We start from the raw sequence: 25,109 nt of genomic DNA, 5'->3' as shown, positions 1-25,109 counted from the left end.
AATTTAAAGAATCGATTCCCATTTACTTTAATTGTATTGGATTCTGCTGCAACGCTGTGTATCCCTGGAACTCCAGAAGTGTTTTGTGGACTTCATCCACCCCTCCATCGGCATAGTGGCAATTAGATGATGAGTGAATTCAAATTTGTGAACTATCCTTTTAACATGCCAAAAAATACATGGAACATACATTTGTTTACACTTTCATTTTCTTGATTTTGATGAATATAAAGATTATTGAAAGAGTGTGGTCATGTTTGTTGTAGCTGTTTATATTTCCATAAAACATATAATAAGATACAAGCTCAGAGGAAATGACTCACTACTGCCCCCTGGTTAAATGTTCACTGTGCTGTTCATTCTGGCCCCGCCCCTAATAGTGACAGGTTCAGAGGTGGTTTGTCATTAAATATTTGACGCTCTATAACAATTAGGATTCATCCCTCACATTAACCACAGAACTATTTGTGCTCACTACTTCTTGTTTCAGTCTAATTTTACATTCAAACATGGATGTATTTTAAGAAAGTATAATATTTATCGTTATCCTGAAACATTCAAGCTTTTAATTTGAATCCACAGTCGCATTTAGGGCCAAACCTCCGAGTGTTTGTGAATGCATCAGAATCGCTACATCCGGGTACGTCCCCAGTCCTGAGCCGCACGGTGCGGTGTACACAGACAAGATGGCAGCTTCTGTGGAAGACGAGTTTGAAGATGCTCCTGACGTGGAGCCGTTAGAACCAACTCTGAAGAACATCATCGAGCAGAAGTCCCTCAAGTGGATATTTGTGGGTGGGAAAGGAGGTGTCGGGAAAACGACTTGTAGGTGAGTGGACGAGAAACGCTCGTTGCCTCAATGGTTTTCTTCAGCGTCGCTTAGCTAACGCAGCTAGCTTTAGCCTTTACTATTAGTTGACGTGGATCAGTGTCAGTGAACGAGTCACCGCGTTGTTTTCTCACAACAAGAATTAAACCGCAGCTAGCTCACTATCCGAACACGTGTTAGCATTAACATGTTATCGTTACTGGTGTCACATTTAAAGTCAGTCAGTCATGCTCAGTTAGTTTTCAGTTCGCCGGCTGGTTGGACGCTGTCTAGCACTGTCACTTGCTAACTTTAGCTAATTGACACATGAGTCAGTGTGTGTGATAATCACGCTGACAACGTGTTTATTTCCTTATTCGATGGCAGATCGGTGTAACCTGTGTTGGATAGACTTAGCATTAGCATTGTGGCTAAGGATGATAATGGACCGCTGTCTTGAGGTACTGAACACACTAGTTTATATACTAGCTTGCTGTCTTGCTTCAACACTCACTGAGTGATGCTGATAATACCATTAGGAATTTAGTGCAAATAGCGTTAGTGTAAATACAGATCTATCGGTTACTGGAATATCTAGTAAATCAGATATAATAATTTCAAATGGTTGATGTCGTCAGTGTCTCGTTATTATTGTTATAAACGCCTTCAGATCCATTTTCATACATTAATGTTTAAGCTCATTTTAGCGTTGAAGTGTTGTGGATGTGATGCCCACGCAGAAACATTCATTAAATGCAACCACAACTTCCTAACCTCAGTAAATGTATAAGGATGCAGATTATAACAAAACAAACTTGTGATCACGTGTCAACATTGGACTTAACCTTGATTTAGTTTATTATTTTTTTCAGATGAAAATTAGCTTAAACTTGTAACTCTGGCTCATGTGCAGTGTTTCGTCTGTGGATTAATGAGCACTCTTTATAGCAAATAAATTGATACACAAACTAACATCACTTAAAGGTTCAGTGTGTAGAATTTAGAGGTGAAGTTGCATGTTGCAGCTGAATACTCCTCATCTCACCCTCCACTTCCCAACATGAGAGAGAACCTGTGGTGAACTTCACTCGTCATGAAAACTCCAAAGGTTTTAGTTTGTCCAGTTTGGAAGGCGGCCTCCAAAGAGAGGACCCCCCCTCCATGTAAATATAAAGTTTTTAAATATAAAGAGCCCATTCTATAGGAAAAACAACACAATTCATACAATATAGATGAAACACACCAGTGAAAACATCACTAGGATCATTTTATATTGAATTTCTGCCAAAAATTACACACTGGACCTTCACTTAACATTTAGAGTGCTTAACAATGTTACAACAACAAAGTCTCTGTCCGATTTAAATCTTTTTATCAGAACCACATACAACATGTTTTTTTATACCTGCTGTACAAATGTGTCTCGTCTCTGTCATTTGTTCAGCTGTAGTTTGGCTGTCCAGCTGGCTGCAGTCAGGGAGAGCGTCCTCATCATCTCCACAGATCCTGCCCATAACATCTCTGATGCTTTTGACCAGAAGTTCTCAAAGGTGCCTACCAAGGTCAAGGGCTATGACAACCTCTTTGCGATGGTGAGTCAACCTGCAAAATGAAAACCCCAAGCAAGTGATTTTGTACAGGAACATGTCACGGACAACAGTAGAGAAAGGTAGAGTACTGTAAATTCTAAAAAAAAACCACAGAAAAAGCTATAACACAGACAAAGATTGAGTTATTGTGCACTCAGCCATTAATATTTGATATAGTTTAAAAGCTAGAATTAAATCAATACTGTAAGACATTTTTACAGGGGACATTTTGACTTGTCTTTGAAGGAAAGGTTCAGATGTTTCAACATTAACAGTCTTTTCTATCCAAGAGCCCCTGTAAAAAATGAGTGTTATACAATGAGCTAGTATGTACAATACCATGACCCTGAAACTAAAGCAGCTAATTTAGACTCGATTTTATTTTTTACGCCATTAGGGATGGTTTCCAAAACCTGCTATTTAACTGGTTCAATTGCAAAAGCTATGACGTTGTCTGTTCTGCTCTTGGTGGAGGAGAAATTAAGAAAATACTTTTCCTTGTTATTATTGCCACAGAAAGATTTTCTTGCACATTTTATCTCCATCCATCCATATATCCGGTAACCACACCATGTATCAACTGAGTGAGCAACCAAAGCCAAGACATGGAGTTAAATAAATTTTGCAAACATCGATTATTGATTAAAAGTAACTGTCACCATCTGAGAATCATGGGTGTGTTCACACATTTAAATTAAAACCGTCTAAACAACATTTCAAGTGATGCTCTGACCATGTGTGTGTATACGCAGCAAATGTTAATGACACCCACCCCTCTCACATTTCAAAAGTCTCCTAAAACAAGTAGATAGAATCACAGCTACATCTGTTATCAAAGAGGTTTCTCTATGCTCTTTTTGGAAAATGACATTTCATGCATGAGATCAGTATCTCCTCTGTGTCATGAGGATGGTCACTTCCGAAAAACCAACATGAAAACATGCTTTTTGTTTTGTGTGTCAATGTGTGTTTGTGTTGTGTGTGAGTGCAGGAGATTGACCCAAGCCTGGGTGTAGCAGAGCTGCCTGATGAGTTCTTCGAAGAGGACAACATGCTCAGCATGGGCAAGAAGATGATGCAGGAAGCCATGAGCGCCTTCCCTGGCATCGATGAGGCCATGAGCTACGCAGAGGTCATGAGGTGAGATCTCCTGGTCCATACAAAACCAAAGCACATTTTCTTACAAGCAGCTCTGATCCACCGCTGCATTAACCCTTTGTCTTCTATGATGGAGTCCATAAAGAAAAGCTGTCCAGTCATAAGTTATACAGTTGTCTACCTGTGCCTCAGGTTAGTGAAAGGAATGAACTTCTCAGTGGTGGTCTTTGACACTGCCCCTACTGGCCACACACTGCGGCTGCTTAACTTTCCCACCATTGTGGAGCGTGGACTGGGTCGTCTCATGCAGATCAAGAACCAGATCAGCCCTTTCATCTCACAGGTAAGAACCAACAAATCCAAACAAGGATTGTTTATTCATATGAGCCTTCAGTTGAAATAGTAAAACAAATGGATTAATGGAAAAAGCAGCAATGACGTCATATTTGGGATTTTCATGATATTTACCTGTTTCTCTCGTCGTTTGTTGTTAGATGTGTAACATGCTCGGTCTGGGGGACATGAACGCAGACCAGCTTGCCTCGAAGCTTGAAGAAACGCTGCCCGTCATCCGCTCAGTCAGTGAGCAGTTCAAAGACCCTGTAAGTCACATAGATACACAACACTTGTAGTTAACAACAAATCACATTATTGTGTCTTTAAGATAACAAGTGTTACTGTGCAGCTGCTTTTATGTTGTGGTTTTTTTTCTGCTCTGTAGCTGGTTCCCACCATCATTTACATTATGTTCACCTTCACAAAAACATGGAAGTGGTGTCAGTAGTGTACATTGATAGCGATGATAAGTCGAAGCAGGTGGAGAAAAGGATCCATTCCACTCATTAAGTCATTAAAATCAATATAAGGTTTAGTGACATCCACTTCTAATGTAAACCTTCTCTTCACTGAGCCGTGTGCATTTCTACAGCGTATACACGTGAGGCACGTGTACGTGGGAGTGAGCTCTGTTGGTGCAGCCTCCCAACTTTTCCTACTGTACGCCTATCTACAATGGTGGGACATGTAGTATTGTGACAAGAGGACTATCAACACCACAGTTTCAGCTCTCTGTATACTTTATAATGTTTTCATGTCACAATGACTACACCCCTACTAAAAATCAAGTAATTAAGTATTAATGTTAATAACGTTTTTCCCAGTAATTGCTTTAGTACTGGTTCATGCATTACGTAGACATCCCAACATATTTTAAGATATTTTCTTTACATATTTTCAAATCAAATCTGTGCACACATTCTACATACCGATTTTCAGATCCATCTACAAATTGACAAATCTCATTACATTTGGAGATTCTTTTACACATCTAACAAATCTGATTACACACAGACGGATTGAATATGTACCTATCACTCACCGACCTGTACTACTTGAACGCAGTCACTGCACATGACTGGAGTCTTCAACCAGAGAGACACATACAACCAGAAGTTAGAAAGGGAGTCATGAAAATGTCAGTCAGTGCGCGTTAATGTGTTTTGGGTGTGTAGTTTGATGAGAGGGCTGGTGGGAGGGGATGTGTTGGTTCCTGCTCATGCTATTTTTTCTGCTATTACCAACACTAGCTTTAAAGTAGTTGTTTTAAAAGCTTTTCTGTATACGAGTTGTAACCCTTCTCCGATTCCGTCTCCTCCATTAGGAACAGACCACCTTCATCTGTGTTTGTATCGCTGAGTTCCTCTCCTTGTATGAGACGGAGCGGCTCATCCAGGAGTTGGCCAAGTGCCGCATCGACACGCACAACATCATCGTCAACCAACTTGTTTTCCCTGATGCAGAGAGGCCGTGCAAAATGTGTGAAGCCCGCCATAAAATTCAGTCCAAGTATTTAGACCAGGTACGAGTCAGTAGTTTGTGTTTAAAGCTGTTAATTGTACAGATGCATTATTGAAACCAAAATATATGATATTTCAAATATTTGTCATTAAGTGTAAGATGTTATTGTCCTGTTTTCATGGCCTGTCCTCTCTGTACAGATGGAGGACCTTTATGAAGATTTCCACATAGTCAAGTTGCCGCTGCTGCCCCATGAAGTCAGAGGTGCAGACAAGGTCAACACGTTCTCTAAGCAACTTCTGGAACCATACAAGCCCCCAAACAAGTGATCTCCCTCCCTGCAGGACTTCCCTCCCCCTGACTCCCTCCTTACAGACCACACGTCTATCTACAGTCTGACCTCCCCTCCTGTGAGCCCCCTCCTACACCGGCCTCGAACCCCACAGTAACAGCCTCAAGATGATCCACTCAGTCGTCAGCCCATCACCTGAAGTAGAGCACTTCTACAGCGAGACACAGGCGCTTAATGAAGGGGAGCTGATCACAAACACACTAATATATTCTGCTGTATTGTTAGAGATAAGACAGATAAGAGCTGCCTGACTCTCACCTCACCTCCTCGTGTCTTCATATCCTCCGTGTGGCAGTCGAACTATTCCTACTCAAAGCATTTAACTTTTTCTTAACAAAAACCCTCCCCCTCCATCTGACACAGTGTCCCAGCTTTGATTGTGAAAAAACAAAAAAAAAAAAGTGTTTCCAGTGACGGTGCTGTGTATTCCTCATTTCAGATGGTTGATGTGTAGTCTGTGTGGTTTGGTGGCTGTGTGCGTTCTCCAGTTTGACTTTTGACTGAAATTTTACACTAACTCATCTCACACTCATCCGGACCTTCCGTCCAGATGTCGACAGATTTAGAGTGTGACGGCAGGGCAATGAAAACAGACACTAAGAACAAAAACATTTCTTGTAGTCTTAAATAATTTTTGTTCTCGACCGAGACCTAAAAATAGTCTGTGCCTCTGTTATGGTTTTAACTGGACGGTCTTAAAGCTAGGGTTGGTAATCCTGGAGAAGCTAGCAAATTAGAAGTCTACACCATATTTCAGACACACCCCCCCTTCCCATTGTCCCTCTCGTCAAAGCTATGCCCCCGAAACACATGAAAGCTCACTGGCTTACAACCGCCAATAGACTTTTTTGTGACTAGCTCGCTAACTGCTGGCTAATGTCTCTGCTTCAGAGGGGTTATGTCTCCCAGACTTGTGAAGACCCCGGTCATGCGTCATGAGAGCATGAACAGTGTGCTCGCAGGCAGACGTGTCTGTTAGTGACAGACAGGTATTTATTGATGGCTATCAGGACGTGAAGAGGATTTCAATAAGTTACCAACCCTTCCTTTATTGGCCTCAGTTGAATATTGTAGGCCTCTGGTTGGGACCAGATGTTTCAATGGCTGAAGTTTTATTATTAATTCTGCTGAATCCCCAACACATGCTCCCACCAGCTCTTTATATCATTATATCTCCGCCCTGTTTACTTGAGACTATAACCTATGGGAGCACTATTGAAAAACAGTAGCCTTATTAATTAAAAATATATTGAATGTTGCTTGATTAATGATGTTGAACCAATGAATGGTGAGGAAAGCGTCTTTGCCCTGGAGTGGACTCTGACTGGCTCATCTGATGCTTGATTTCCTTCATTTCCCAACGGACAGGTACGCCGCTCAATCAAACTCTCCATCTCTCCCCTCTGTAACTGAATGCTTTTAATCAATACGAAGCTGTTTTCTATAAATTATTTAGCAAGTGTTGATTAAAATGAACTTGCCTCAGCTCAGAGCCTTTTGTGGTCATTCTTTGGATCTGATGTTTTGTCCTGATCAGGCTGCAGATTGTATGTGACAGACTCTTTTAACCCCGAGCAAAAGGATTCAGGACCAACAAATGTGTTTTTCCTGCTCAAAATGAAAGATGCTGGCAAAAAAAAAAAAATAGAATATAAATGAAAAGCATAGAATATCTGTTGTGGTGTCATCTCCTTTTAAAACATCATCGATAAGGCATTAATTCTGTTAAATAGAGTTTTTACATTAAAAGAAATGCCCTGGTGCCGAATTAGTGGTGGGAGAAATGTTCAGATCCTTTAATGAAGTAAAAGTATAACTTCCAAACTTTAAAAATACTCTAAATGAATGTTCTGCATTCAAAAGCTTGCAATGACGCGAAGAGGAGGGGGTGCAGTACCTCCTACTGGTCAGGCTCCAACTACAAGGGAAAAAGTTTAAAGTTAATTAAAGAAACTGATTTTGTTTTAGAACCCACAAAGGTGAGGAATATTATATTGTTTTGATAGTAACAGTGGATTAAATGGTTAAATGTATGCAGCACATGCTGAAAATATATTTTTTTTACCAGGTTTACAACAATATATGTAAACTCATTTACCTTTTTGTAAAAGACATATTGAATTTGATTTCAATGTTAATTTTAAATATCAAACATTAAGATTTAGGATTCACTTTTAACATTTAGATTCAACATTTAGGTTTATCATTGAACGTTTAGGTTTTAATTTAATATTGAGATTCACATTTAGATAACATAGATAGATCAAACATTTCCCATGTATTTAATGTTTAACCTTCATATTTAACACTTAAAATGTACCTTTGTCATTTATATTTAGATTAAAACATTTATCTTTACGTTTAAGAAATAGGTTTAGATTTAACATTTCCATTTAGATTGAACATTTTTTTTATTGAATTTATATTTTTTTATGAAAAAGGTAAATATAATAGAGTTCACATTTACAGACAAATATTACTGTAAATCTGCCAAAAGGTAACTTTAAAAAATACATACCACTTTTAGGAAAGTTGCTGTGATTTGGGTCAAGTGTGCTGATTGTTTCCCTTTTCTTAAACTGGTTTAAAATATTGTTGCTCATGTAAATTAAAAGGAGTCGAGGCATGAAATGATTCTAACTCTGACTGACTCGGTCCCGTTTGGAACAAGTGGGATTATCTCCTCCAACTGTAAAACTGTATTTTATTATAAGAATTGTAAAATTGGAAAAGGTGAAGGAGGCGCGATGACAAGTGTCTCCACTGCGCCTATGTGCTCTGTTGTAAAATATTCAGTCCGCAACAAGGGGGACTTGTGGATCTGTAACGCCGCAAATTGCTTGTTGTTTTCATATCACTTAACACGAAACTTTGCCATGGTCCACTTGCTGCAGTTGTATAATCCCTCCTCTGCCCTGTGCGCTCTCTGTGGCCCCGGCGCTGCGGCCTGTCGCTTGTGGTCCATCACTGAGCCGCGCTGTGCCGGTCGGGGGCCGCGCTAACGAGCTCCTCCTCCTCATTTTGGGGGGGATTTAACCCCGGGGGCGCACTGACCACTGGACGCACCGAGTGATGCTCCGAGGGATTACAGCCATTACAAGCCGGAGCAGCCCCGAGTTAACTGAGCTGACGCCAGGGGACATCCGAGTTATGAGCTCTGTGAAGAAAAGACAGAAATACTCCACCAGCGGCGAACACAGAGCAGCACAGAGAGGACTGTCCTGTCCTAAGTGAAAATGTGACTCTACCTCTCCAGCGGTGCCAATTACGCACAGGGATGCGCTGAGCAAGTGGTGCGTTCATCACGGGAAAAAACACAAGAGGTGAGAAGAAGCTTTTTTTTAATATAAAGACAAGATAAATTAGCATTAAGTTTAAAGTCTGTTGTGTTAAATTGATATCACAATCTAAAGTGAATGTGTTCCAGACTGAGTTTAAGGAGCACACATGCCAAAAGACATGAACCCTACTTTATTGCTTAAACTGTTTTATAACTGAATTGATACATTTTGGTTGTAAGTTCTCTGCCTTTGCTTTTTATTCAAATGGATATGAATTCCTTTCCACTCTGTTTTTTTAATTATCTTTACTATTATTATATTTTCCTTTTTAATATTACCTGGATTCAGATCTTAAAACTTTCCACTTTTGTTTTTGTTTAATGTTCACAGCATATGAGACAGTTTGAGCATCCCTGTTCCAGGATCAGCTCTGGTCTCACTGCAGATGTTGCCTACAGATATAATGGTTTTCTTCTTCCTTCCAGCTCTTTCTCCCTGAGGACCCAGTGATCTCTCACCAATGACGGTCACCTACACGGCCAGAGTTGCCAACGCCCGCTTCTGTGGCTTCTCCAAACTGCTGCTGGTGTGGAAAGGGAGCATCTACAAGGTGCTGTACAAAGAGTTCCTGGCTTTCTTTGCCATGTACACAGCCATTAGCATCACTTACAGGTGAGACAGCAGCTTCGAGAAAAGACAACTGAGACACATCAGTGTTTTCATTCAATCATTTTACCTTTTTTTTTTAGATTTGTCCTCTATGATGACCAAAAGAGGTACTTTGAAAAACTGGCGATATATTGCAACCACTATGCCAGTCTCATCCCCATGTCCTTTGTACTGGGTAAGATTTCCTCATGTTCTTGTTACATTGAGATTCCAGTAGGGGTCCGAGCTACAGTGTGTCCCAGACATCTGCAGTTTGTTTGTTTTCAAGATGAGTTTGATGAATGAGAACCAGAAAATGTTCAGGACAATTTATTATCTGTTTGAATGTCAAAGATCCTCAGCTCTAGATCTCAAGCCCTATAATGATTTGTATTCATTTTTATAATGATTTGTATTCAACTAATTGTGTAAAGCATTTATGTCAATACTGATTCATGGGAGGGATACAATATTCTATTTAAATATACATACTATAGTAAATGTGACATTTCTCTGAATATACATTATGATATCAAACTATTCTCACAGACTCCACTGTGCATTCATCGCATCTTTATTGAGTTAATATTTCTTCCCTTGTTTTTTCTTTCTTCTTTCTTCATATATGTGCACTATCTTGCTGAACATGCATAGACAGATAATCTGATAGTGTTGCTCTCTGATGCATTGGCTCGGTGGTCGAGGAGTATGTTGTGTAACAGTATTGTTGTTGGGGCTTTCTGTGGCCACAGTTGATGAGCCTCAGACTTTACAAGGGAAATCCAGACAACATCATTTAATAAGAAGAATTTTAATGAAATAACTTTTGAATTTATTTTTATTATTTACAATTGTGGAAATTGAGGAGTAGTGCCAGTTTATTTTGGGAAATCAGAAACATTCAATTAAAATACAGTGGGAAACATTTCTCTGAATATACAGTATGATATTGATTGATTCTTACAGACTCCTGAATGCATTTTACCACAGTGTGCACTGTAACTTTATTGATTTAAGATTTTCTTCATATATTTTTTCATCCTTTCTTGTTACTTCATGCAGATTATAAATTGTACCTACACAGACTTTACAGTAAAATGTATTGATATCTTATTCTTTTCTTCATGAATTTACATCATCATGTTAAAGCTTACATATGCAGTGTGTGATAAATCCAGATTATTTTATAATACTTTCATTTTCATCTATAAATTAGGCTCCATAGAGTTAGTTATGTAAGAATTAAGCTATACATTTTCTTGGGGGTTCCTTGACCTCAGTTGATGTGACCTGTTGGGCCCCAGAGTTCACTAGAAAACCAGATTTGCGCTTGGATCTACGTCTCCAGTGTAATCACCTTTGTGTCTCCTCTCTACTGCTGTTCCCAGGTTTCTACGTGACCCTGGTGGTGAACCGCTGGTGGAGCCAGTACACCAGCATCCCACTCCCTGACAGGCTCATGTGCGTCCTGTCGGGGGGCCTCCAGGGGAGCGACGAGCGAGGCCGCCTGCTGAGGCGCACCATGATGCGCTACGCCAGCCTGTCAGCCCTGCTCATCCTGCGCTCCGTCAGTACGGCCGTCTTCAAGCGATTCCCCACCATGGACCATGTGGTGGAGGCCGGTGAGTCGGTACCTCCAACACCAACTGTGATTTAGCAGTGAGTTAAGTACGTTTAATTATCCACAGCAGTTTTAAACGAACACAACTTGAAATGATTATGATCTGTAAATATATAGCAGCTTTTCTAGTCTTGATGACGACTCAAAGCTCTTTACAGAACAGTTTTGCCATTCATCCATTCACACACATTCATACAGTGCGTATACAGTATGTGGAGCACTTTCTCTATTACACACCATTCACACACTGTTGGCACTCTCTGGGCCAAGGACCCTTCTGCACAGACTGGGATTGAACCACCAACCTTCTGGGTAGTTGATGACCCGCTCTGTCTCATGCCTATATGACCTTTCTCACGCTGTATGACGTGGCAGGAGGTTTTATAATGGAACGATGCGATCACTCATACGCGTACGTCATGACTGTTTTGTGTTGTTTGTTCCTCTGTGCCTTCTCTACACCAGAGAGTGCAGGAGCAATCACAAGGACAGGCACAGTCTGAAATTCACAGATGATAAGGGGAAGTTATCAAACGCCTGTAACAAGATCACAAGACACGGTGTCCTCTCCTCTGTGTTTTATACATGGTGCATCTTTAGGTGGAGTAAAAACTGTAAACTGTCAATCACTGATGTCAGCAGTGGTATTTTCACAAGCTGTTTTCTAACTGATAGAGCGATGGTGTCATCTCCTGACACATTGCAGGAGTTCTCACTCCCTATAAGTTGATTGGAAATCTGGCTCAGAGAAAAGTTCAAGCAATCACATGTTGAATCCTCATGTGTCGTTCCTCTCTTTCTGTGAGCCACATTTTCTATCATGCATATAACTGATGAATGAAGTGTTGTTTTTTTCTCTGCTGTTTATTCAGGATTTATGACGAGAGAGGAGAGGAAGAAATTCGAGGGTCTCCACTCCCCCTACAACAAATACTGGATCCCCTGCGTCTGGTTCACCAACCTGGCTGCTGTGGCCCGCTGTGAGGGCAGGGTCAAAGACGACCACACACTCAAACTGCTGCTGGAGGTGCACCACTACACACACACACACACACACACACACACACACACTCACACACACACAGACATGCACGAGCCCACTGATGAGAAGGGACTTCTTGTGTTGTGATATGAGATGAGAAATTAGACAGAGAGTTAAGGCCTCACAAAGTTTCTCTTGTCTTCTCTTTTGTGTCAACAGGAGCTGAATGGGTTCAGAGGGAAATGCAGTATGTTGTTTCATTATGACATGATCAGTGTTCCCCTTGTCTACACTCAGGTACGTGTTATGTTTGTAGTTGTCACGCACACAGAAAACAGCACATATTTGAATAAATGAACAGGACTTTCGGATGTTTCTTGCTGCTCTGCTCCTCCTCTAATGTTTTATTTACAGAGCCTTGAGAGGTGTGAGGTTACTGGTGGCTACGTTGCTTCACAATGAAAGTGAAATCGTTAAAAATGAGCCTTACACTCCTCATTAACTTCTTGCATTATACAATAGGTTCATATTGCTTGTTAGTGGATTGACATATGACGGAAGATTATTGGTCTGTTTTTCAAACAAACAAACTCCGACCGCAGCTTGTTGTCTGTGAGAAATATGAAATAAAAGTAAAAAGTTATTGAATAATTATTGGAATCTGAAGGAAAATCTAACACGTGTCAATAAATCTGTCCCTCAGGTGGTTACTTTGGCCGTTTACAGTTTTTTCCTGGTGTGTCTGATTGGTCGTCAGTTCTTGGACCCAAGTCAAGCTTACCCAGGTCACGACCTCGACCTCTACGTACCCATCTTCACCCTGCTTCAGTTCTTCTTCTATGCAGGGTGGCTTAAGGTCAGATAAAAGGGTCGCATGCCATTTATTCACATTTGGTACTTGACCACAATGTTTACTTTTGACAACCACTGACCATTTCTAACCAGATTGCTATTGTTTTTCTGTGCTGAAGGTGGCAGAGCAGCTGATCAACCCCTTCGGAGAAGACGATGATGACTTTGAGACTAATTGGCTGATAGACAGAAATTTCCAGGTTTCTTAATAATGTGTTTATTTTTCTGAATTTGTTGCCATGCCACAGGAAATGAGATTAAAGCCCATTAATTAGTAAGCACTGCTTGACCAGTGTTTTCTGTTTCAACTCTACAGGTGTCCATGATGGCAGTGGATGAGATGTATGGAGATCTGCCAATGATGGAGAGAGACCGCTACTGGAACGACTCCAACCCCCGGCCACCGTACACCGCTGCCACACTCTTTGTCCTCCGCAAACCCTCCTTCCAAGGGTCCACTTTTGACATGGCGTGAGTTTTGGGGTTTTACCCTCCCGCTCTCGATGTGTGACCTGTGAATGTGATACTTTCAGTTTCAGTGGCCCAGAAGCGTGGGAACGTCTCAGAAAATGAAAATGAAAGAACTCGCAGAAGTGATGGGAAAAACACAAGTCATTGTATTTTCAGGGAAAGTACTGATGATGCATTATCATCTCTTCACAGGATACCTAAGGAGGAGATGCATTTCCAGCCTCTGGAGGAAATTGCTGAGAACTTGGAGGAGTCAGGCAATCGTCACCCCAACATGGCCCTTTTTAACCGCCTCCTGAACGCAGCTCCATCCCCCACTGGCCTCATGGGAGGGGCTCTTCGCCGCACCTCGGCCCAGCTCCAAAGGCTACGCCACTCCCCCAGCATTGACCAGTGCACCAGCGACGATGATGACGATGAAAGTTGCAAGATAGGCAAAGGGGGGTCTCTGCCATCAGGGCTGGGGCAGGAAACCCAGAGCACTGTGTGCAGTTTCAGGGACGATAAGAGCCAGAGAACACCTCTGCTGGAGATCGAGTTTGGGGAGGAGCAGGAGAGGCGAGAAGGGCACCCTGCCCTCAGTGAGAGAAGGGAGGTGAGTGGAGTGGAGGGGAAGAATGATGGAGAGTGGCAGATGAGGGAGGAAGGAAGGGAAGAAGAAAGTATAAGGTGGGAGGCCCAAGCTCCAGTGTCACTGCTTCCTCCTCCCCCACAGTCGACCATGGAGACATCCACTCGACCGGCCTCCACCATTCCCATCACCTGCCGTCACACCTCTGCCTTCCTGTTTCATCCGACTGCTCACTCCAGTCTGGAGCACTGCAGCTCCCAGCCAGCCATCAACCACAACAGAGCTGTGCCCACAATTCCTAAACCCCCGTTTGCTGGGAAAAAAATGTCCTTCCTCACTGTGCCGTCTTCCGATGAGCCTCAGCGTTTTCGCAGCGTGAGCATGGGGTCAGATCTCACTGGATCTTAGGTTGACTGTTGAAACTATGGTTTTAATTTCACTGCACAAGGGAGATCAGTCACAACTATAAATGTGTGCTTCCACTTTTACTTTGAGTCTACTGCACCTTTGGGGACATAAGAGGAGCACTTTTTGGAAATTAGTGACACTTCCTGACATTGCCACATAACCAAATAGCCCCTCATAGTTCTAAAACATCCCCCAACTTACTGATGGTGTTTGAAAATCAACAGTTTGAACTGTACTCAACTTCACGACACGTCATTTGGGACCTGGGAGGAACGTTTGGTATTTGAAGGAAGGGAAGGAAGGGAAGGAGGGGGAGGAGGGGAAACTAGACACAATAAAGGAATTTTTTTTTATTTAGATGTTGCCTCATGGTAGCTAGAAAACTAGTCACCAGGGTTTAGTTCTCATTACGAAAGTCTATGAAGCTGAAGGTGTCAAGATGCAGCTATCTTAGTAAATATGCTAGGTGCAATTGATGTGAAATGATGTGTGTTTTTCACATCTCCATTTATTTAACAAAGAAAATTCAGCATAAAATGACTGCATAAGATTACATGTAGGGCACATTTTGACAATACTTAGCTATTTCTCCCTACTTTCAGCCTGTGTGCTATGTTACATTATGTTCAGCCGGGCGAATCAAATGTCAGTTCTCCCAGAGAGGACAGTGTTTATGAAGAAAATTCATTTCTGGTTCTTAAGTTATGTGTCTAAATGAACTGCTTATGTCCATGCTACTTTTTCTTTCAGCATTAATTCAAGTTTTGACAGATAATTGAGTTAAAACTTTATTTTATTCACTTTATTCACCCTGATTATTAAAAAACTGATTTTCAATGCACTTTTGTTTATTTAAAAAAAAGTAATTTAACCAAATTGAATGAAAACGTTTAACATTGATGACATAAAAGAAATAGTCATAGTTTAGCATTATATTACCTGGATCTTATCTGCAAAAAATATATGTATGAATATAAAACAACCAGGAATGGAACAGATAATTAATCATTCGTTTATAGTTATGATATAGATAAAAACAGGATCTTTCAATATTCACTGTAGTACCAACATTGACCAGCTGGAGGTGGTAGCAGCAAACAAAATACACAGAGAGGACCAAGGTCAAACAGGAAAAAAACTCCTTCCACAATCTTGCCCTCCATCCAGCCCATGAGTGGGTTGCACCCCTCTGTTTCTCCCTGCAGGTGAGGCCTCCTAGCTGGGCTGTAGTCGGAGTACCCTCCTGGTCAGGGTGGACTGTCTCTGCTGGGCCAGGAAAGACTGAGCTGGTCCTGGAGCTGCGGAGTCCTCACACAGACTGTGCCGATGGAGAGTGGAGGACTAAAAGAGGCACAAACAACTTTCATATGTCATTGTAAACACTATTATACTCAAATGTAGGCACCTCAAGAGCCTATTGCCACTAATAAAATATGCAACTGCCACTACTGTTATTTTTTATTTAAAATGTGGATTGTGTGTAACACTCGCCTCCAGACATAATCAAATAAAGAGTATTTTTTACTTCTGATGAAATACAACTTTGAAGAAAACAGGTTGATTCTCAACCCACACAAACAGCTTGTTTGTGGGAAGCCAGCGAGGGATGACGTTTGTCTTTGTCTAATTATCAGAGAAAGGAATAGGTTGTCGTCATTCTCTTGATGATCAGAAGTAGAATTAACATTGATGATGTAATTGATGGTAATAACATCACAAAGTGGGAAGAAAGAAGATCAAAGATCAAATCAGCACTTACTGTAAGTGGGAAATTTGATGCACAACTGTGTGTAAAGTTCAAAAGTGTAACTTATATTTCCTGACTACAAAGCTTCACTTCACGCTATCACAAACAGATGTTTTTTCAATTACACACCCACTTGAAAACAATGTTTGGAATTGTTTGATTCACTTTGATTCAGAATGTGTAGTAGATGACAACACAAACTTTAATGTTCATTCATAATACAGAATTACAGACATAATTATATTAAATTACTCTGATAAACTGAAATTAAAATTGATTGAAAGTATAAAGTGACACAGTTATCAGGATCTTCATTCCCTCGTGTTCTCACCATGCTTTTCCAGGCCGTCAGGATCAGTCTCTCCTCTTGTTCCTGTCTCGACCTCGTATTATCTCCCTGAGAGTCCTGTGACGTTTGAAAAGTCGTAAAGTTTTTTCTTTTTAGCAGCTCAGATTAGCACAGTGAGAGTTCATGATCAACACAACCAAACAGTGCTTCGGTGAAGCTACAGAGCCTGAACACACACAAACTCACCTGTGTGGCAGCTGTGGTATCAAACAGTCTCACATCCTCTTTGGTGGTCATTTTTCAAAATGTATCACAACACAGACAAATCCGACGAATAATTTGTGTGGGCCTGACCGACAGACGCCCCCCTGACAGGACCCTCTGTCTGCAGCCCAGTGCGGCTCCTGGCTGTGTTTTGCAGCTGAGGCCCTGGTTTTGTTGTGGGGGGCAGATAGAACAATATGGAGAGTAGCTGCAGGCTTAAGTGCTCTGGCTCCTCGCCACAGTCAAAGATGCCATCCTGCTGACTGTGGCACATTCACTTTTTGACAGTCAGTCACCAGGCTCTGGGATCAGTAAGTGACAACAATAACACAACTACCTTGATGATAGACACGACTTCATTGATGAAATGTGGGAGTGGAAGGTAAGTCATATTTGTTTCCTTGGTTAAACAGCCAGATTAGTAATACACATTAATTGAATACATTTCAATTTTATTAGTATTTGCCAAATCACAACGTACATTATCTCAAGGCACTTTACATAATAGGGTTAAATTATTAGAGGGAAACACAATTCTCCAGAAACAGGCTCAATGTGGGCGGATGGCTGGTTCAACTGGTCGGGGTGAGCAGAGATAAACGGGGGAGAGAGAAGAGGTGGGTGGGAAAGAGAGGAGAGAGACCAGGGACAGTAGTGGAACAGTTCTGTCACATTTCTCATTATTATTATGGATAATAACAATATTATTAATATTATTGAGAGATATCTGCAGAATGAGAGAGAGACAGAGAGAGAGAGAGAGAGAGAGAGAGAGAGAGAGAGAGAGAGAGAGAGAGAGAGAGAGAGAGAGAGAGAACACATAAACTGTGGGGGAGGGGGGCACAGAGGGAGAGAGAGAAGTGCTCAGTGCATGATGGGACTTCCCCCAGCAGTCTCGGCCTTTGGCAGCATAACTAAGGGATGGTTCAGGGCTCATCGGATCCAGACCACACTGAAAGCTTTATCAAAAAGGTTTTAAGTTGAAGAAATTGTCTGTCCTTCTGTCAGTTATGTCTGATCATGGGGCTCTAATGTTTCTTACTCATGAATGGATCCATGAGTTAATGTGCATGCTTGCCTGTTTAATTGAGTCATTACCAGTTTCTCTGACCCATAAATTCTGTAGTTCCCCACAATTATCACTTGACCTGCATCAAAGGGCAGCAGTATCAGCACATCAGCTGAGATCAAGCTACGGAGAAAAGGTCTGACCACTTTTGTTCAGTTGTCGACATGGAGCTTTCTATTTCCTGTCTCCCAGAGCCAGCCTCCACAGTGATCAACCGATTCCTGTACTGGCTTTAGGGGGAAATGTGGTTTATTAAGTGTGAAAACACAAGAGTGTGGGAGGATTTCAAGGAACTGTGTGTGTGTGTGTGTGCCTGTTTCTCTGGAACCAGGAGGACTGAGGTCAGCAGAAAGACAAACTGAAACTATCTATTTTAAGACTGAAATGTGCCCTGCAGCTCTCCACCAATGATGTGGCCATGTTAACCACATGGTAATGTGTGTTTGCGAGTGTGTGAACACTTGTGATTTGCAGATTTAACTTATCAGACCAGCTTCGTGAGTTTGCTGTGGTGTGCTGTGGGGCTTTGTGGAAACAAACCTGCGTTGAAATAAACAAAACCAAGAAAATAAAGTGAGAAGAAAAGAAACTTTCACAGACATGTCTCTTAGAATCTGCCTCATTTGAAACCAGTAAATGTACAAGGTGCTATAGGGTCCTGTTAGTTACAGCAGGAATTTCAACATCTGTTTGTGACAGCTTCCTTCTACTGTTGAGTTTAACAAAAACAGTTTAAGATTGTTTCCTTCAAGCTATGAGTTTTATTTGACAAATTACCTTACACTAAAGGAAATTCACCATGTTGCACAATCATTGTGTTATGTTGTATGGTTGCGTTGTACTCATACAAGTAATTGCTGAAGTGTACGTGCGCATCAACCTCATTATAAAGCAATTCGGTGGGGCAAGAAAGTTTACCACATAATCTAAACCACATTGTTTAGAGGTAAAACTGAAACTGAGCAAACCTGAGGTGTCAGTAATGACCTTTCATCGCACAGGAAGCAGTGTGTGTTACAATTCAATACATTTAATAGAAGTTGATCTTATTTGGACTTTAAATGCTGTTTTTTCTTTTAAATGAGTCTGACTAACCAATTAACCTTGAACCTGTCTGATTACCTGCCTGTTTGTGTTTCCTGCCCTTTTCATGATGTCACATGAATCTTAAGGAAACTAAAAGAATATTTATATAAATAGTATATATCATTATCACATTATTATTATTATATAAATAAAGAAATGTTGTCAGTGTGACATAATTTTTTTTACTGTTGATGGATAATAAAGAACATAGTGCAGTGCTACTTTCAAAGACAGAATTGATGTGTATGATATGTCATGAAGTCAGTCACAGGAAGGTGAAGGTGATTGTACTGTTCAAAACAGATGCTATAGAGACGCTATCATTGAACACCAAAAGTCCATAAAATTAAAAAACAAGGTAAGGAAATGGGAGAATTCACATCCTTGCAAATACATTCTAATAAAATATATATATAAACTCACACTGTGCATAATACTTAAAAAATCATTAATATTATTGGAGTAATATTTGTTTTGATGTATTTACTCACTGTTTACAACCTCATCTTGTTCCCTCTGTTTGCACGTCAGGTAATAATGGTGTCTAATGTGCTCTTTCAGAGGCGTAAACACGCATGTGACTCCAGTCAGTTTTTGTTGGATCATTTCTAACCCTGTACTTTCACATTTGTTTTTGTCTGGTGTGTGTGTCTGTACAGTGTGTGTGTCTGTACAGTGTGCGTGTGTACGTGTGTGTGGCACTCCCTGTCTTACACACCCTGCTTTATGAAAAAAAAAAGTACTCTGCGCACAAGGACCTGTCTGTCTGGTTCTCTCTACGTGTGTGTGTGTGTGTGTGTGTGTGTGTGTGTGTGTGTGTGTGTGTGTGTGTGTGTGTGTGTGTGTGTGTGTGTGTGTGTGTGTGTCCCTGAATGCTACAGACTGGCTCTCTGTCTCTCTGTCTCACACACATACAGTACCTTTTAGCTGTCTGCTGCACTATCTTTGTTCAAACAAGAGCACTTTATCACTATTGTCTGACCCAGAATGAATCAATTGTTTGTTAATGCTCTGTCTGACAGTGACAGCATCAAGATAAACGGCAGCACAAAGACTTGTTTCTGCTGCCTGGTTGAGTGTATGTGTGTGCAGTGATCCTAAGTGTGTGTCAAAAGCATCCAAAGATATCATGGTTCCTGATTGTCCTGTATAAATCTTTATATGAAGGGACAGTTCAACATTATGGGAAATGCACGTGAATGGAAACTGGAATATAGTGGAAACAATGAGCCTGGCTCTCTCCAAAGGTTAAAACTAAATCTGCCTACCAGCACAACTGTAGTTCATCAAAACTTTGTTTAAAAACTGAGGTATAAAAACAAAACTTTGAGAATTATAAGCCCATTTTATTGTCACTATTTCAGCTGCAGGCCCAGCAAGAGGTCACTTTAACTCAAAACACAGTCCAGTAAACTCAGACAAATGATCATGACTTTATGTATTGCTTAAATAAATTGTGTTTTTAATGTAAATATTTATTCTAACTTCATTTTATGAAATCTTCTCAAGTTATTTTCAGAAATTAATATGTAATTGAATTATATAAATATATACATTTTATGTAAGGCAAATGATTAAATGAAAACTAATGAATCAACTAAATAAAGAGCTAAAGAACAACTGAAGGTTAACTAAGGTCAGAATAAAAACTTTATTTGCTCTAAAGATAAACATGACTCGAGCTTTAGATTGTTATTCACATCTATAATACGGATACAACTAGTCTCACCTTTAATTTCACATAATAAGGTCTAATACTTTACAAATGTATAGTATTTCAGGGCTGTGTTTACGCATGTAGAATGATTACAATGATATTTAAGCTCAGTGGTAGAAAGAGAAGAAAGTGGCATCCTGGGGTCTCCACTGGTTGAATATCAGGTTCTCAGAGGAGAAATTAGCTGTGTTTTACCCTCTCAATGTAAAATATATACATATATGGACTGTTGTTTTTTGTTCCTCTGCTGGCATCAACTCAGTTATATAATCCCAAACCAAGTTATATTTAACAACAACAGTCTTTTCAGATGTGGTTCCAAAGGATCATTTTTAAAAATCTAATTAAACAGGGTCCATGGTTTGATGCGGATAATTTCTTTTTTGGCAGGAGGTGAGCTGGGGGTGGAGATGAAGAGTTGTTGATATGAAAAGGCTTGAAAACCCTTAAACACACTGCGTTCGTTCCAAATTCCTGATCCCCAACAAGTGTGTGTTTTTCAGTGTGTTACAAAGTGAGTCTTCAGTGTTGACACCCGAGCACACAGTGATGTAGCCTGTCAGTCTGTTTGTTTGACCGCCAGCCGCCACCTGACAGCTTCCTCTGCCTGGCCACACCACTGTTTATGTCTGGACTGAAACCCTCAGCACTGACCAGCAGCGGCAAAACATGTTTTTCCTTGCAGGCTCCAAAAACTGGGCAGACAATGTCTCCGCAGTCAGACTGCAAGTTAATTATCTAAGTCAGCCTGAGGAGGTTATTATTTCTGAGGGTGAGGCTGAGAACTTCAGAGATGGGAGGGGTTCTACCTACAGCTGTTATTGAAAGGAAGGGAAATAAAGGGAAAATTCTGTTTTTCAGGTGAAATAAATCTTTCCCTCTTCCTCATCTTGATTAAGGGGACAATCAAGCAGATTTGGACTTCAGCAGACTTTTGGTTTAATGATTAGGCTACTTTTTATTTGTTTACCTTGAAACATGAGACTGATTTTCAAACATTAGTCAGAGTTACTTATTGGCAGATTAATGTCATGAGGATACGCTTTAAAATATCACCTAACTAAAAGTAATTATTTGTCCATGTGGGCTCAGAACTTAACTGTGCATGGCAGAATAAATGAAATAAACAAATAATAATTATCAAAGTAGCAGAGACATTTTCTTTTCTCTAAGATCTGTTACAGACTGATAAAATGTAGATTTTGGACTTTCCCTGATGACAATTTTTCAAATTGTCCCCTGCAATATATTTGATAAAAAATGAATCAAGCAAAATTTTCACAGTTTACTTTACCATTATTTACACGTTATCCTATGTCATTCTTTTTTCCTTTTGTTTTTTCTTCTCTTTATTTAGAAAAGTCCTTGATCAGTGGGTAGTGCTAAACATACCTGATGGATTGAGTTCTCCAGCATTTTATCTCAACCATATTTTATAAAAAACGTTTCTGCGTATAGAGATTTTTTAAAATAGTACACTGTTTTCTTGTATCAACATTAAGAACGCCTACGACAGATGGGTCATAGTCTTCCAGTACAGGCTTTGCTGAGTATTTTTGCTCAGGAGGATGTTCAGATGGAATTCTAAACGGTATAACGATAAAGTTCGTCTCTTCTCTGTTGAAACTCATGGAAGAGGTGACCAACCTGGCGATAGAAGGTAAATCAAATCATGCATTGTACGAAGATGACATCTCGTTTACATAGTGGCAGAGAGACAAAACATTATTTTTGTTTGACGTTTATTCTGTGCGCATGATTTGTAGTTAACAACAAGCTTGGTCCTGTACGGCAGAACATGTTGAGAAATCTGGCAGCTGCAGGGCTGCACATCTGCACAGTGAACAGATGAAGAAAGAAGGGGAGGGTGGGAGGGTGGGAGGTGGTGTGGGGTGTGGGACAGCAAACAAGTGTACTGGAGGGCTGAGGGGTGACTAGTTAAGGGCCGACTCGCCGCCCTGGCCTCTCCGCCTCCTCATCATCATCCCCTTATTCCTCCTCTCTAGCCTGTTCCCATGTCACCCCTGGGCTCCTTGATGGATCCTGACAGGAACTGCTGTCCTCCGTCCCCTAACTCATCACCCCCACCCACCCATGCACACCCCAAACCCCTCCAACCCCCTCCTCCCTCTCTCCTTCAGTCTGCCCGCTCGCCTCCTCGCCCGCTCGGCTCTGACCACGGTGACCTCGCTTTGGAAGTTTGACGTCCTGTGGCTCGGCTCTCAGCTTCTTCGGGGAGGCAAAACGTCTGAGCCCTGGCTGTCAAAAGCACATCCAGGACGTGATCCGCCACCCATCCATGACTATTAATCTCTTATGGACAAGTTGTGTTTCTCAATGCTACAGGCAAATCTCTGCATGTCTCTGGAAAGACAAAAATGGAATTTTACTGCATGTAAAAATACTTGTGTCACGACTCAACTGATCTTTAACGTAAGAGAATTTTTCATGATGAATCAGTTTTAACACCTGTGTTCAGATAACAGTTGCACAATTAATCATGAATGTCAATGTCGATCACCTTTTGAAAAAACTAGGGAGTGGCTTTGTGTTTGACACATGGACACACATGTATTCACTTGTTCCCACTTCCTGTTGTGCGATTGCATAAACTACTGATATAAGGCAGAACTTGTTGAACTGGATGGAAGATGGCAGGTAATCATCTCTGGAGCCCGTCTGGAAGTAAAACTGGGACAAACTCTGCACACACACACACACACACACACACACACACACACACACACACACACACACACACACACACACACACACACACACACACACACACATTACACTGACATGGGTCAGTAATGATGAAGTAAACTTTAGGAAACAGCGCATGAGAGGAGAGAGGAGAAAGTGGAGGATGTCATCTTTCGGTGGGCACATGTATTATTCATGCTGTCAGCTGACACGGTGGTGAAGTCACAGGAGTGTAAGTAATAGTGTGTGTCACATAAATCAACAGCAATGATGACCTCATTTTACCGCATAACTCCCTCTGCCCACACACTCTTTAAGAAGCTCCAGATGCATGAGGGTGTGCACACACACATGTACACACACACTCACACACACCCTAGAGATGTGTACACTTTGTTTTTTTCATATATAAATATAATCAGAATAAACAAGTAGAATAATAATGTTGGTAAAGTACTATGGCAGCAGGACGTGACCTTTGACCTTTGTCACTTTGGAACCCTAATTACACCTGAGTAATGTTTGCTTCTCTCACTTTTTTCAGATAAGGGTGATGAATGTTTTGAGCTTGTGAAATGATTTACATAATAATATTTTGTGTGCATGTAAAAGAACATTTTCACGTATCTGAAAGGGTGAATTTGTCATTTGTGTTCAGCATTACATGTGCTGTGTTGCCAGATGTACAATAATTATCATATTTGTACGATCAATAATGCCAAAATTCACACAATGGGCCGTGTTTTCAGGAGCAGGAGTTACAACACTCAGGAGGCTGTGGTCAAATATGAATCCTACATCTGCGTTTATGCTTGTTGTGATGATGTATGTAAATATGGACCAATTTTTTACGCATCTCTGCTCATGTGATGTCTCTCCAGCCAATCCTGCTTGGCACACTGGTGGAGGCTGCAGGAGACACAGACAGAGAGTCAGGAGTGGAGCTTAACTTTCTCACTAAAGTAAACCCAGTTTATTTACCTGAGCCTGTTTTCATCATGTTTGTTGGCAGAATACTAATTTGTCTCAACATTGGGTATTTGTTTTATGAAAGTATCTATAGGCCTATATATTTTCTTGAATATGACTCACATTCAATATTTTACCTTAAATACAATGACTGTAAGCCTCTGGTTTAACACTACATTCCCATTCTGGCAACACTGTACTGGATCTCTGCTACTTTTAGATAAGCCAGCTGATTTGTGTCTCCCACTTCTCACCTTCATGCTAAGCTAAACTATCAGCCAACTGGCTCCAGCAACATACAGTACTTGTCATACAGCTCACTTTTTGTGTGCATGTAAAAATATTGCATGCATGTGTCTGAATGTGTTGATTTCTCAACAAAAGAAATTGCTTGAATTTTGCATCTGTAGATATATTTTTGTGTGTGGTGTGTAATTAAAATTTGTGTGGTTCTATTTTAAGCATTGATTTCACAAAGGTTGAGAGACGCCACACACATTTCTGATCTGTGCACTTGACATAGAAGTTACAAGCTAGAGGCCAAAGGTTACAAGCACAAAGATTGACCTGAGCTGATTTGAAAGCCCTGTCCACTGATCTGCAATCAAAGTCAAACTGTCCACCGACCCGCCCCATTGGCTAATTCCTTCCAAACATCTGCAAACTGCTAACATAACTCGAGCTATACTAACTGGCACCATGAATTTGACATGGGGGGGAGGAGAATGTTTTGAACATTTTGAATGTTAAATAGATTCTGTGCAAACTTTGCCTAACAAACCTT

At 40.8% G+C, this 25,109-nt stretch overlaps 3 protein-coding genes across 3 annotated transcripts; 2 read left to right on the top strand and 1 right to left on the bottom strand.

The window, feature by feature from the left end:
* The first annotated feature begins 643 nt into the window (after nucleotides 1-643).
* Nucleotides 644-7,129, top strand: get3 (guided entry of tail-anchored proteins factor 3, ATPase). Its single transcript, XM_020084347.2, has 7 exons — nucleotides 644-829; nucleotides 2,253-2,400; nucleotides 3,389-3,537; nucleotides 3,688-3,838; nucleotides 3,990-4,097; nucleotides 5,156-5,353; nucleotides 5,493-7,129. The coding sequence occupies exons 1-7, from the start codon at nucleotides 687-689 to the stop codon at nucleotides 5,619-5,621; spliced, it is 1,026 nt and encodes a 341-aa protein (XP_019939906.1). The 5' UTR covers nucleotides 644-686; the 3' UTR covers nucleotides 5,622-7,129.
* Nucleotides 7,130-8,670: 1,541 nt separating this feature from the next.
* Nucleotides 8,671-15,102, top strand: LOC109646870 (bestrophin-2a-like). The gene is made up of 10 exons (XM_069530754.1): nucleotides 8,671-8,967; nucleotides 9,411-9,597; nucleotides 9,675-9,769; nucleotides 10,962-11,195; nucleotides 12,067-12,221; nucleotides 12,396-12,473; nucleotides 12,880-13,032; nucleotides 13,148-13,228; nucleotides 13,345-13,499; nucleotides 13,692-15,102. Exons 2-10 carry the CDS (start codon nucleotides 9,446-9,448, stop codon nucleotides 14,476-14,478), a joined length of 1,890 nt encoding a protein of 629 aa, XP_069386855.1. The 5' UTR covers nucleotides 8,671-8,967; nucleotides 9,411-9,445; the 3' UTR covers nucleotides 14,479-15,102.
* Nucleotides 15,103-15,253: 151 nt separating this feature from the next.
* LOC138411242 (protein Hook homolog 3-like) lies at nucleotides 15,254-16,948 on the bottom strand. The gene is made up of 3 exons (XM_069530755.1): nucleotides 16,761-16,948; nucleotides 16,557-16,631; nucleotides 15,254-15,819 (listed from the first exon to the last, which is right to left on the bottom strand). Exons 1-3 carry the CDS (start codon nucleotides 16,809-16,811, stop codon nucleotides 15,694-15,696), a joined length of 252 nt encoding a protein of 83 aa, XP_069386856.1. The 5' UTR covers nucleotides 16,812-16,948; the 3' UTR covers nucleotides 15,254-15,693.
* Nucleotides 16,949-25,109: the final 8,161 nt, after the last annotated feature.

Source organism: Paralichthys olivaceus, chromosome 8, assembly GCF_024713975.1.
Source record: "Paralichthys olivaceus isolate ysfri-2021 chromosome 8, ASM2471397v2, whole genome shotgun sequence".
Classification (NCBI taxonomy): Eukaryota; Metazoa; Chordata; class Actinopteri; order Pleuronectiformes; family Paralichthyidae; genus Paralichthys; species Paralichthys olivaceus.
The sequence above is the reverse complement of the archived record's forward strand: the minus strand, read 5'-3'. Positions and strand labels throughout refer to the sequence as shown.

Bases quoted from the DNA above. Each gene is read 5' to 3' on its own strand.
- get3 (XM_020084347.2), top strand. From the start codon at position 687: ATGGCAGCTTCTGTGGAAGACGAGTTTGAAGATGCTCCTGACGTGGAG. The intron at 830-2,252 runs GTGAGTGGACGA...TCATTTGTTCAG, and splicing joins GTCGGGAAAACGACTTGTAG to CTGTAGTTTGGCTGTCCAGC. The intron at 3,839-3,989 runs GTAAGAACCAAC...GTTTGTTGTTAG, and splicing joins TCAGCCCTTTCATCTCACAG to ATGTGTAACATGCTCGGTCT.
- LOC109646870 (XM_069530754.1), top strand. From the start codon at position 9,446: ATGACGGTCACCTACACGGCCAGAGTTGCCAACGCCCGCTTCTGTGGC. The intron at 11,196-12,066 runs GTGAGTCGGTAC...CTGTTTATTCAG, and splicing joins GGACCATGTGGTGGAGGCCG to GATTTATGACGAGAGAGGAG. The intron at 13,033-13,147 runs GTCAGATAAAAG...TCTGTGCTGAAG, and splicing joins TCTATGCAGGGTGGCTTAAG to GTGGCAGAGCAGCTGATCAA.
- LOC138411242 (XM_069530755.1), bottom strand. From the start codon at position 16,811: ATGACCACCAAAGAGGATGTGAGACTGTTTGATACCACAGCTGCCACA. The intron at 16,632-16,760 runs GTGAGTTTGTGT...CAAACGTCACAG, and splicing joins ATACCACAGCTGCCACACAG to GACTCTCAGGGAGATAATAC. The intron at 15,820-16,556 runs GTGAGAACACGA...TGCCTCTTTTAG, and splicing joins TGACGGCCTGGAAAAGCATG to TCCTCCACTCTCCATCGGCA.